The 12,590-nt window shown below is 53.2% G+C and overlaps 1 protein-coding gene across 1 annotated transcript in view; it reads right to left on the bottom strand.

Moving 5' to 3' along the window:
- Window positions 1–5,204: 5,204 nt before the first annotated feature.
- Window positions 5,205–12,590, bottom strand: part of SLC9A1 (solute carrier family 9 member A1) — a 53,625-nt gene continuing 46,239 nt past the window's right edge. Inside the window, exons 5-12 of the mRNA XM_066269965.1 lie at window positions 11,907–12,109; window positions 10,260–10,349; window positions 9,768–9,838; window positions 9,477–9,650; window positions 9,094–9,208; window positions 8,843–8,944; window positions 7,639–7,711; window positions 5,205–7,003 (exon numbers count right to left, since the gene is read on the bottom strand). Of these exons, the coding sequence (XP_066126062.1) occupies window positions 6,669–7,003; window positions 7,639–7,711; window positions 8,843–8,944; window positions 9,094–9,208; window positions 9,477–9,650; window positions 9,768–9,838; window positions 10,260–10,349; window positions 11,907–12,109 (1,163 nt within the window). The 3' untranslated portion in view covers window positions 5,205–6,668. The remainder of the gene's footprint in view (window positions 7,004–7,638; window positions 7,712–8,842; window positions 8,945–9,093; window positions 9,209–9,476; window positions 9,651–9,767; window positions 9,839–10,259; window positions 10,350–11,906; window positions 12,110–12,590) is intronic.

Here is a 12,590-nt window from a genome sequence, read left to right as displayed (position 1 = left end):
CGTGACCAGAGCCACTCTAGCGCCTGGGGCAGAGGCCAAGGAGCCATCCCCAGCGCCGGGGCCATCTTTGCTCCAATGGAGCCTTGGCTGCGGGAGGGGAAGAGAGAGACAGAGAGAAAGGAGGGGGCGGGGGTAGAGAAGCAAATGGGCGCTTCTCCTGTGTGCCCTGGCGGGGAATCGAACCCTGGTCCCCCGCACGCCAGGGCGACGCTTTACTGCTGAGCCAACTGGCCAAGGCGGTAGTCTGGATTTTTGAGGCAACATATACCACATGTGTCAGTGCTGTTGTACCCATTTACTGGAAAACCCGTAAGACTGCAAGTTCTGAGTAAGGCCTACAGCAACATAAGACTCTGCAGCAGGTCCAGACAGCAGAGCAAGCTGCCCTGCCACGTGAGCTTTTTGATTTGGAAGGAACTATGGCAGAAAAAGATTCTGTGGACAAGTTCCAATGGGCGAGTCGCAGTCAGGTTACAGACCCTTAGGGGGATTAATTTATGTCCTCTGCCAATAATCAGCCTCCATTTAAAAACAGCTCCTGGCTCACAACCAGACACGGTAGAGACCGGATGCCTGACTGTGGAATACCAAGTGACCCCCGCAGCTGGAACTGGATATTATCCGATCCATTTAATCATAAAAATGGACATACGTGGTAGCATTCTGTTATTAAAGAGTATATATGAGATCATGTCTGAGCAAGTTCAGAAGGCACAAGGAAATTGCATGAGCACGTGGATCGAAGTCTTATGGTACCTACTCTTATGGCTAAACCGCTTCTCCTTAACCCACAGCTGGGGAAGTTGCTATGACCGTTTTAACACAGGAAAAAGCAAAGACATGATTTCTAAGTGAGTCTGCATGGTGTGTTAGCACCTGCCACAAATGGACAACTGCTGCATTAAAGCCACACTCAGGGTGTCTCTAAAAGACAGTGATGAAGGAATATCCTCTTAATGGACTGAACTTCTGGTTATAGTGATTGTCCATTTTGCATGGAAGAAAAGATAACCTAAGGTACAGATCTACTCTGATTCGTGAGCAACGGCTGACAAGCTGGCTGGCTGGTCCGGGACTTCAAAGCACCGAGACCGACGACGAGGAGGCCTAGAGGAGAGGTGTGTGGATGGCCTGCTGGAAACGGGCACGGGCGGGAAAACTTATTTTTAACGCACAAAAATGCTCTGAGAGGGCATCCATTTTGAAGGCGGCTCTCAATAATCAGGTGGACAAGGTGACCCACTCTAGAGACGTCAACTTCTTTCCCCAGCTACCCTGGTTCTTGCTCAATGGGCCCATATAAATCAGTCATGGTGGCAGGAATATATATAGTATGGTAGGCAGAATAATGATCTAAAGGTGTCTGTTTCCTAATCCTTGGGATTTGTGAATATGCTATATTTTATATGGCAAAGGGAGAATTAAGGTAGCAGATAGAATTAAGATGGCTAACCAGCTGACCTTAAAAGTATGGAGAACATCCTAAATTATCTGGGTAGGTCCAATGTAATCAGAAGGGTCTTTAAGTGTGGCTGGAGGTCAGAGGCAGAGTCTGTGTCAGTCAGAGTGGTGGGTGTGATGTGAGAAAGACTTGACCAGGCACGACTGGTTATGAATATGGAAGGAGGTGAAAGCCAAGAAATAGAGTAGCCTCTAGAAGCTGGAAAAGGCAAGAAAAACATACCATCTTCTGGAGACTCCAGAAGGAAACACAGCCTGGCCAGCACCTTGATTTTAGCCCTGTGAGACTCATGTCAGGCTTCTGACATCCAGAACTGGAAGGTAAGTTTGTGTTAAGCCACTAAATTTGTGGTAATTTATTCCAGCGGCCCTAGGAAACTAATTAATTCAAATGGGCTCAGCCATTTCCCTTCCCAAACTGGATCTGGCAGCTGGAGCTGCGGAGCACCCAAGCTCCCTGCAGCCAAGACCACGCTGACTTTTTATATGGTATCATTCCCTGGGGCCATGGTTCTCAAAGTGGGGACCATGGACCTTGGGGGTCCCCAAGAGTCATTCATGGCTTCTGTGACGCCAGATCTACTTTCATGCTAATATCAAGACATTCTTTGCCAGTTTTGCTGTCATTCTTTCAAGGCCAGAGAGTGGAATTTTCCAGAGGCTACATGAGACATGTACAACAGACTAAATGCCAAAGCAGATTTAAGAATCTAGCTATCTTCTGTTACCGTAAGGCAGATTCTAAAAAAATTGGCAAAAATGTCAGAGAATGCCACTCTTCTCACAACTTTTGTTTTGAAGAAGTTATTTTTCATTTAAAATGTTATATTTATATTAGCCTGAAATGGGCTTATTAGTTTTAAATAATATCTTAAAGCTTTACTTTCTTCCTTTAATTGAATTTATTGGGGGTGACATTGGTAAATAAATCACACAGGTTTCAGGTGGACAGTTCCACAACACATCATCTGTACACTGTATTGTGTTCACCACCCCAAGTCAAGTTAAAGCTTTCATTTCTAGTCCAGTAAAATAGATATAACCCACATAAACAGAAACTCTTGTAAGTTTTGAGTAATTTTTCAATAATTTTGAAGAGTGTAAAGGACTTCTGAGACTGAGAAAAATGAGAGCCATTGTTCTCTGGTGACCTGCTAGCTACCTATTATATTAGCAAGTTGACTACACTGACCCCTTATTTCATAGCAGGAATAGTTATTTAGTACCTCATGGCGATAAATATGTATCTTAGACACGGATTTCCCTGCCGGCCATGCTTCTGCCAGCACCATCACTTCCCAGAATGCCCGATTCATCACTGCGCCGCCCTGTGCACTGCTGATCTTCATTTTAGGGCAAAGGGCGTACAGCAATGGTCTCACCACAGAATGCAGTCACTCGAGGCAGTTGACTGGATAGAATAGTGTGCCAGTGCCAGCTAAGAGACACCACCTGCAAGGCTAGGTTATTGACAGGCAGGATGCAGTACATCTTTAAATCAGTGGCCAATAGATGCCCTCCCCTCTCCCCCTCCCCCAGTCAGGACGGAGGCCGGGGCCCATGCTGTGGAGTGGGAGTAACTCCTCTATTATTCCAAGTAACCTACTGGAGAAAATTTGGCTTTCCATCCCCTCAACTTTGGGTTCAGTGGGTCTGGAGTCCTTGGTGCCCAAAGGAGGAATACTTCCCCAGGGAAACACAGATGTGGCTTCTTTAAATGGTAAGAACTTCCTGCTGGTCATGTTGAGCTTAGTATGTTGCTGAACCAAAAGGCAGAGAGGAGCGTCAACTGTACCAGATAGGGTGACTAATGTAGATGACAAGAAGGAAAATGGAGGGTGGGCAGGAAGGCTCTGTCTGGCATCCAGGATTTACTGGGTGCCTCTCAGATCTTCCACGCCCCATAATGACAGTCAGCAGGAAACGTGGCAACCTGACAAACCTAAGACCAGTAAGAACCTGAATGGCCTGGGAATAAAGGTTTAGGACACTCCATCAAGCAAAGATCAGCTAATTTGGGGCAGCTGGTAAGAGGAACATGGGAAGGGGTGGAAGGAGGGTGCACGATTGCTACTATAGCCCTTGTACCAATGCAGGAGAGCACTGTCCTAGGTTTCTGTCATCCCCCCCCCCCCCCCCGCTGTCTTATTGAAAGGGCCCTGGTGCTAATGTTTTAAGTTAGGTTCAAGGTGAGTGTGACTGAAGGATAAGGATATGGTATGACAAATAGGAGGTGACTGATGAGACTGTTTCCTCTGTTGGGAATAAGATTTCTTTCCTTCCATTAAAAAAAATTGAGGTGAATCTCACATGACAGAAAAAGAAACATTTTAAAGTGAACAACCTATGGCATTTAGTACCTTCACAATGTTGTGCAACCATCACTACAATCTATTTCCGAAACTTTTTCTTCACCCCAAATGGAAATTCTGTAACCATTAAGCAATAGGGACATGAGTTTTTCATCTGAAGGACAAGAGTGGGTGGTGGAGGGACAAAAGAAATTGCTCTGCCTGGATGCCCTGTCTCCCCTCTAAATCCACTCTTCCCTTGCTCCATTTACCGGGAGGCTGACCTGTGTGGGCTGAACTCAGATGCTTCACTTAGTCACTCAGATGCCTTTCCTTCTGGCTTTCACCTGGGTTTGGCCAAAGAGAGGCAGCAGTAGGATCAGAATATTCACCCGACGGGTCCCTGCCTGGCGGGGGCTGTGTTCTGCTCCCCATGGCTGCAGCTCCAGCAGGGCAGCCCCCTCCCACGGTAACAGCGCTCTCCTCTTCCCTTCAGGTCTAAGGGTTGTAATGGCTCCCAGTAGTGTGAGCTCCCTGGGTCCCATCCCTGGTACTTCCCCTTAACCTTGCTCACACCCTTGTAAAGAATCTCTTAGTTGAAGGCTCCTCAGTATCCCTTCGGGCAAACCACCCATTTCTTGAATGGACACCAATTGATATAGAAATGATGCGGTCCCTTCTTACAGTCCTTTGGCACTGAATACTTCAGATATTGTGGTCAAATCACTTTCATACAGAGGTTTGAGGCTGGGCAAAGGAGATGCTTTCCTGGGCAGCCCCGGTTTCAAGAGCGCTGGGGCTTGTGCCACGCCCCCACTTCCCTCTAGTGGCCAGTTCAGGAAATGCAGGGATCCTACTTGCACTGAACTAAGCTCACTGCGCTGTACTGAGCCAATTACACACCTGGGCACATTTCATCCAGGTGCTATTGTCCCCACTTTACTGGTGAGAACCTTTTCATTGCTTTTAGTACAAATCAAACTCTTAACTCTGGACTGCAAGGCCCGTCTTTGCCTCCCCTCCTGTCACTCTGACCCAGCCCCACCGGGCATTTTTTCAGATCCCAGGGTGCTGGCTGCGCAGCTCCCTATTAGAATATCTGGGAACTCTCTAAACCGTCTTCACCTGGTTAGCCTCAGCTCATTCTCTAGCCCGCTCCTAGGAAGGTCTTCCTTGCTGTCCCCTCCCCACCCCTGTGTTTCACTTGCTGTCATTCACAAACACCCTGGGTTTTTCCAGGTCTGTATGAATGATTGACTAATGCTGCTCTTCCCCAGAGGCTGAGGGCTCCCGAGGGCAAGGAGCAGTTCGCTTTGCTCACAGCTGCAGCCCTGGTGCCCGGTGTGCAGCAATACCCACACCTGCAGCTGACATCGAGTGTTTCTGTGCCAGCCACTGAGCCGAGTCCTTCAGGCCCCAGGCCACCCTATTCCCCAACCTCAGTCCCAGGAAACAGCCCTCGACTCTATCAAAAACTCACATGGATTTATTAGAATATGAAAAAATTTTGGTTTCTTCTGTACAGGTGGCAGAGCAGCAGCAGCAGCTGGGTGGCTTTGAACATGTTTGTCAATGTTACCCTTGGTGACTCCTGCCCAAAACAGCACTTGCATGGAGAGGGGGGACAGATGAGCACCCACTGCCCAGTCCACTGGGAAGAGGGACACTTACTATTGCACAATCCTGGGGGAATGCCCTAGGGAGGACAGACCAATAGTCCTGCGCCTGGCCATGATAGCAGTGGGGGTGGAGGTGTGCCTATGAGCAAAGGCTTCTGGGAGCCTAGGATTCTGTGCACCCACCTGGCCGGGGGGGGGGGGCGATGCTCAGAGGAGGTCTTCTCCCCTGAGGCCTGGGCTCCACAGCAAGCGAGTGCAGTGAACATAAGACAATCCTAGGCCTACAGGGGGAAGAAGGAAAGAATAGGCCGGCAGGAACTGAAGGTCAGGCCCAAGAGTAAATAAAGAGAGACCAGAAGGCCCAGCATCTGTGAGTTGGACAGACCATGATTGGGGTTGGAGGGTCACTTCTGAAATCAGAGCCAGGGGCCGCAGTTACAAGTCCAGGAGGCAGAGGACTGGTATTTGGGGGAGAGGTGGGCAGACAGGCCGAATGAGGAGGGGTATTCGGAGGAGGAAGGTCAGAGCTTCATTCAGCCAGGGGTTTTCAAAATGTTTTAAAAAGAGGAATGGCCTCTGTGCAGACATCATACAAGGAAATGTGAACAGACAAACAAAAAGGCAGGACTTTCTGGAGTCCCTGACAGCCCCTTCCCTGACAACAGCCCCTGGAGGGCTCTGGTCCCTGCTGGAAAGCTGAATGACATCACAGTCCAAAGTGCCCCCGCTCCACACAGAGAAGCTCAGAGATGCAGTTCTAAGAAAGGACACAGAGGGGTGGCCGGACAAGATGGCAGAGCTGGCAGGAGGGTGGACCACATGGGTCGTCAACCCCTCCTCCCCGTCAGACGTCTGCTCCCCCTAGTCTTTCCTCTGTTGATGGAGGGCCTGGCCTAGGCCCAGAGAGGCCCGGACTCCTTCCCTTCCCAGGTGGGACCAAGGCTGAGCCAGAGGCTCTTTGGTTAGAAACTGCAGTGTTTTGGATGAGGAGGGTGATGGAGAAGAGGGGGGCCGCCGAGGTCTGGGAACGCAGAGGCAGAGCCTGGGCAGGAAAGGGAGGGTCTGCCTCATGGCCCAGCAGTCCTGCCAGGCGGATGGGGAAGGCAGTTCTGGTGGGAGGAGGGAGGGCGCTTCCCAGGAGGCAGGGGAAGCCGTGCTGCGCGGGGCTGCAGTCCCAGCTGCCATGCGGTGGGGAGAGGGACAATCCAGGAAGCACGAGGGAGCCCCCAGCTCCCAGCAGCCCCTGCTCTGGTGGGAGAGTCTGTGGCGGAGCAGGCACTGTCCACTGGCCCCGGCGCTACTGCCCCTTGGGGATGAAAGGCTCTCCCTCCCCAGGCTCAGGGTGGGGGCCGGGGTCACTGAGGCAGCGCTGAATCCTCTGGGAGCTGGGGCTGTCACTTGGCCCAGGGGTGAAGACATCATCAGTGCCTGGGGAAGAGGGCTCCTTGGTCCGCATCAAAATGCCCCCATCATCGTCCTCATCCTCATTAGCCACCCTGGGGGCCCGGTTCTGCCCCAGGACCTTCCCCTTCAGCTCCTCATTCACCAGGTCCACAGACTCCGGAGACTGTGGGGAGGCCGGGTCGATGGTGATAACAGGCAGGTCGGCCTTCGGCTCATAGGCCAGTGGGTCTGGGGACCAAAAGCAAAGCACAGGTTGGCTTCTGCCCGCGCCTGCCCAGAACGCGCCCCACCTCAGCCCATGCCAGCGGCTGCCACAGACCCTCCCTACGTGCAGCCATCCTGACATCTCAGAATCGCTCCACGTGGGTCTTTGTGAGCCCTCATCAGATGGTCTCTCCTCTTAGGCTGCGGTTTCAAAAGTAGAGCTGTGGTTCTCTCCTCACGGGGGGGTTGGGGGGGGGGCACAAGTGCTCCTCCTCAGACCAGGAATTCAGGCTCCTTCCCGAGTCACCGTCAGCCCCCGGGGACCCGGGCCTGAGAGAAGGCCCGCCCTCGTTTCCTCCACGTTGGGGATCCCAAAGGTGCAGACCCCTCCCGTCTCCCTGCCAGGCACTCAGCTCCCTTCGCGGTCCTCAGGGCCAGCCCACGCGAGCACCTCTGTCCCCGGGGAGGGCAGGAGGGCTGCTCCCCAATCCACCTGATGCAAGAAGAGCTCGTGACACGGGAAGAGGTCAGTGAAGGAGAAGCCTGTCCTCCCTGCTGGTTTGCTGAGGCCATTCCCGTGGGAGCCTCGCCTTTAGGAAATGGTGGCACTGAGTGCCCGGGTGCGAGGCCCCTCGCCAGGCACCTGTGCCCAGCCTTACCTGAGCCGATGCGGGCCCGGGACATGGTGGGTGAGTCCAGCTTGTGGGCTGGCACTGTCAGGTAGTTGTTGATCTGACAGAGAAAGGACAGACGGGTGTGAGCGCAGGCAGCCCCTCTGACGGCCCCGGAGGCTGTGGCCCCAGTGTGCGCGGGGCGGCTGCTTCCAATTGGGGGTTCGTTAGCCTGTCATATTGGCATTTCAGGCTCCCCTCAAGTGCTGCAGTCTCCTGGGTGGCCCTGCCTCTCCCTGGGTGACTGCCCGGGTGACACTGCGCAGGTGACACTGCCCTGCCTCCGGCTCCAGCCACACCTGCCCCTGAGGTACAGACCCATAAAGTCAACTTCGGAGTGGACACCGGGGCCCTGGGAGGCCCCCAGGCATCTCAGTGCAACATGTTGAAAATGAACTGTTTCTCATCTTCCCTTATAACCTCCTTCCTTCCTTGGTGTCCCTTATCACAGCCTCCACTCCCAGCTATCTGTCACAGGCCTTCCTCTTCCCTCTGCCCCACCTCAAACTGGCAAACCAAGTCTTGCTAGTTCCACCTTCTTAATGTCCTCAAATCACACCCTCCCCAAACCCTCACACCACTAACAATCTTCCTTGAAAGCCGAGCCCTTTGTTCCTAGAATGGGCCACATTCTGTGACTGGGAACTTATACACATCTTCCTTCTGCCCGGACCTCTGCCCATGCACCCTTCGCCGAGCCTTTCTCTGCAACTCTGCTTCCTAAGCTTACCCTGACTCCCTCCCTGTTCAAGGTGCTGCAGGGCCACAGCATGAGATGCTCCTTAAGGGAGGGGCTAGGCTGATTCACCAGGATTCACAGAGGCTTAGCACTTAGGGACCACTCAACAAATGTTTCCTGAATGAATGAATGCATGTGGGCCTTCTTTTGTGATTCTGGGCAGCTCTCTTCCCCCTGGACTTTATTTTCTCACAAGAAAATAAGGAGTCAGAGTGCATGGAGACTTCCAGTGTAGATGCCTGAGGAAAGCATGAGGCCTGCTCCTCGTGGGGACAAAGGGAAGGGGGAAAGGCTTTCTGGAACCTGCCCTGGGGCTCAGCCTTCGAAACAGGTGGAGGGAGCCCAAAAAAACAGATCAGAGTGTTCCGTCTTTAAAAGGGCTGGGTGGTGGGGGTAAAACGGGAAGAGGAGGAACCCAGAGAAAGGCAGGAGCCGCCCCAGTCCCGGACGCACCTTCTGTTCCAGCTGCCGGGCCTTCTGTCTCCGGAGCAGCATCTGGTTCCAGGCCTCCTCGTAGGGGTCCGCCACCAGCGTGTGTCTGTTGTAAGAGCGTAGCTGTGGGAGGAACAGCCGTCAGGCAGGGGAGGCCCCAGAGGCTGCGCCTGGAGGGGCTGGCAGCTCGGACAGTGTGGGACAGGGCTGGAGCAGGCAGGGAGCAGAGGGGCTCTGTCCCGCGGGGGGCCGGGCGGGGAACAGCCCCTCACCCGCTGCCTGGTCTTCTGCAAGTTGTTCCTCAGGATTTTGCGGATCTCCTCTTCCTTGTCCTTGGAGAGTGCAGGCAGAATGCGGTCGGGAGGCAGGGACTTGGGGTGGATGTTCCTGGAACAACATGACACAGGTTAGGTCCCCAAGAAAATTCTTGTGACCCTGAAGCCTTCTAGGCTGGGCCAGGAGGAAGTCACTTTGGGGATGGCTGCGGTGATCGGGCGAAGCCATGGGTCCACAGGGTGTCCCTGCAGCTCTCCTCAACCGGACAGGATGACAGAGGGGCCTTGCTCCCCGCCCCGCCCCTGGGCGGCCTGCTCGGGTTGGTGTGGAGGGTTAGTCTGCAGGTACAGAGCGGCCAGGGCCGGCCAGCAGCACTTACTGCATGGAGACCGTGGAGACTGCAGACGGGATCTTGCCCACGCCGCCACTTTCCACCAGCTCGATCGCCTGCTTCATCTCCATCTTGTGGTAGAAAGCGATGAGCTGGGGCTCCTTGGAGCGCTCCCCGGCTATCAGACACTTCTTCACATACTTCTTGTTAAACCGGTTGAGCCTGGCAGAAGAAGGGAAAAGGTGGATGGAGCCAGCTCCTAGGGGTGGGGAGACACCCAGGCCCCAGGACCCTTAACTGCCCCTCCCCACCCACCTGCCCACCAGGCCTGCCACCTACTTGTCCTTCCAGTGGTGGTGGCCGTAGTGGCCACAGATGTCCTCGATGCCTGTCAGAAGGTGGTCCAGGAACTGAAACAGGCCCAGGGCCAGGTTAAGCCTCTCTACTGGCTCCTTCCCTACCAAGATTTCTGAATAGCCCACCCACCCTTTCAAACCGAATGCTGCTCTGCTCAGATCAGCCCTGTAGTTCCAGCAATAGCCAGGAGGTGGCGCCTACACCTCAGTCATCCTGAACCCATGGCATCTCCAATTCTTATCCCACTGGTGAACAGCTGTACTCCTTTCTCTGAACCCACCTGCGCCTGATGCCCCCTCCTCAGCCTCCCAGTTACTCATACCACACCTCCCTATGACAAGACCTGGTGGCCTCAAGAGGTTTAAGGACCACTTGGTCCTGGGATAAGGAAGAAGGGGCTCACTGAGGGCATGGACGCAAGGCCTAGCTGCTCCCCAAACCAGCCCCTGCAATCGAGGCCCCAGCTTCCAGTACCTGCGTGTGGATCTCCTCATTGATAGAGCGCTTTGTTTCTTGCTTTTTCTTCACAGCCAACAGGTCTACCAGGGGCCGAATGGTCATACCCTAGGAAGCAGGTGGGTGTCAGGCCTTCCAGTTCTCCTACCCTGGCAGGGAGGCCACAGAGCCTCCCACCTCCCCCAAGGGCCCCTGAGGCTGGGATGCCCTCTGCTTTAAGGTCCCCAATCTCTCAACCTCCATGCCAGGCACTTCTATAAAGGCAGGTTCCCAAGGCCTGCTATTCCCGAAGACACAGCCAGAGTTTGAGAGCCCATTCAGCCAAATGACTCACACTGGCCATCTAGCCCGGGCCAGGGGTTAAGGACCCGGGTTTATGTGTGGGCTCCACCACAGGTGCATTCTGCAGTGCCAAGGAAGTCAGGCCTGGCTAATGGGGAGAATCACCTGTGCTTTGCCTCCCTTGCAGGACTGTGACCAGGAGGCACCTAGTAATGGCAGCAGCAGCTAATTTAACTGCGTGATGACCATGTGCCAGAGCCAGCTGTGCTTTACTAGTATTAGCTCTTTAACACCTACAACAATCATAAGAGGTAGGTCCTTTCATTGTCGCCATTTTACAGATGAGGAAACTGAAGCTCTGAGAGGTTAAGTACCTTTTTAAGGTCTCAAAGAAATAGCAGAGCTGGGCTCAAACCCAGGCAGGGAGATCCCTACCTCAATGCTGCCTTCATTGCAGATGGACTCGATAAGCCATTAGCATATACAACCGCAAAGCGAAGGTGATCAAAGTATTTCTGAGGTGGAAGCAGGACAAGAGAACGAAAGAGGCAGCCCCCTCTCCTTTTAAAGGATAGAAAATAAGTCCATCCAAGAAGTTTCCTCTACATTATTTTCTCCTGAGATGAGGAGGCAATGACGTTTGCCAAGATTAGTGTCCAGGAAAGACGGAAGGGATGATAGAGAAGTGGGGGCCCGGACAGAGTGTTTGCTCACTTGCCCAAGGTCACAGTTCAGTCAGGTGGGATTTACACAATCCCAGCCTGGGCTTCCTTGGGGAAGTGGGGTGGGTGGGTTCTCAGCTAAGCCTGGGTCATTTAAATGCACTGAAATCACTGGCCAGCAGGTTGGAATGATTCTTCAGGATCATCTAGTCCAGTCCTCTCACTTCAAAGATGGGAACTTGAGACCAAAGGTGGGAGGAGGGTGTCTCGCAGGGTCACGCAGACAGCAGCAGAGCTTGGGCTGACTTTACACCTCTTGCTGCCTGGCTCAGCAACCTTTCCAGTTCCCTGTGTTGTGCTATTATTCCCATTTTACAGATGCAGAAACTGAGATCCTAAGGTATTACTTCCCTAAAGCCCTACGGTGAATGCCATGGGCCTGCTGACTGTACCTACTTCCAACCCTCTGGGTTCCTAAGTTAGGCTGCACTCTGGCTCCTTTATATTCTAATTGCTCACTTTGCAATGACTCATTATCATGATTCCTCCTTAATAACTGAGGAAACTGAGGCCCAGAAAGGGGGAATGGCTTGCCCAAGGTTGTAAAGCAAGTTATTGGTAGGGCTGGGACTAGAACTCGTGGCCCCCTCTTGGGTCACATGCTTCCTCTGTCCACTGGCAGTCAGGTCCTGGGGCAGGGCTGCTCCACCCTGTCCAGCACCTGCACAAAAACGGTGAAGAAGATGACGGTGATGATGGCAGTGAGGAAGAGGTCACACATGGGGAAGTGCTTCTTGTCCAGCAGGTAGCCCAGAGAGAAGGCGATGGCCCCTCGCAGGCCCCCATAGGCAATGATGAACTGGTCCTTGGGCGTCAGCTTCACGATGCGGAACTTGTTGATGAACCAGGTCAGGCCCAGCACGCCTGCCGGGGTGGGGGAAGAAGAAGGGTCAGGCTGATCCCAGGCCCTTCTAGCTTCTGCACTAGGGGCCTCTCTGTTTGGAGGAAGCCAGCCAGCTCACTCGTTCCTGGGTCCCTCAGCCCAAGGTGCTCAATGTCTCTGTGTGATCGGATCCTTAACGGTCCCCCAACCTGGGTGTACTTTAGAGACAGCACCGAGGTCTCCAGGAGCCAAAGGTTGGGAGGATGATGAGAAAAGAGATGAAACAGGGTGATACCTATTAAATACGAGGGTATATGGGCTCTACTTTTCTCTGGTTTGAAATTTTCCATAATTAAAAGTTTAAAAATACAGAGATCTGGGTCCAACCTCAACCTCCAGAAACAGAATCTGTGGAGAACGAGGCCCTGGATTAAAGGGGTTTTAGAACAGGACACCAAGGAACTGTGATGCACACTAGGGCTCAGGGCTACAGATGTGATCTCAGAGAGGCGGTCAGTGAGA

This window comes from Saccopteryx bilineata, chromosome 3 (assembly GCF_036850765.1).
Source record: "Saccopteryx bilineata isolate mSacBil1 chromosome 3, mSacBil1_pri_phased_curated, whole genome shotgun sequence".
NCBI lineage: Eukaryota > Metazoa > Chordata > Mammalia > Chiroptera > Emballonuridae > Saccopteryx > Saccopteryx bilineata.
The sequence above is the reverse complement of the archived record's forward strand: the minus strand, read 5'-3'. Positions and strand labels throughout refer to the sequence as shown.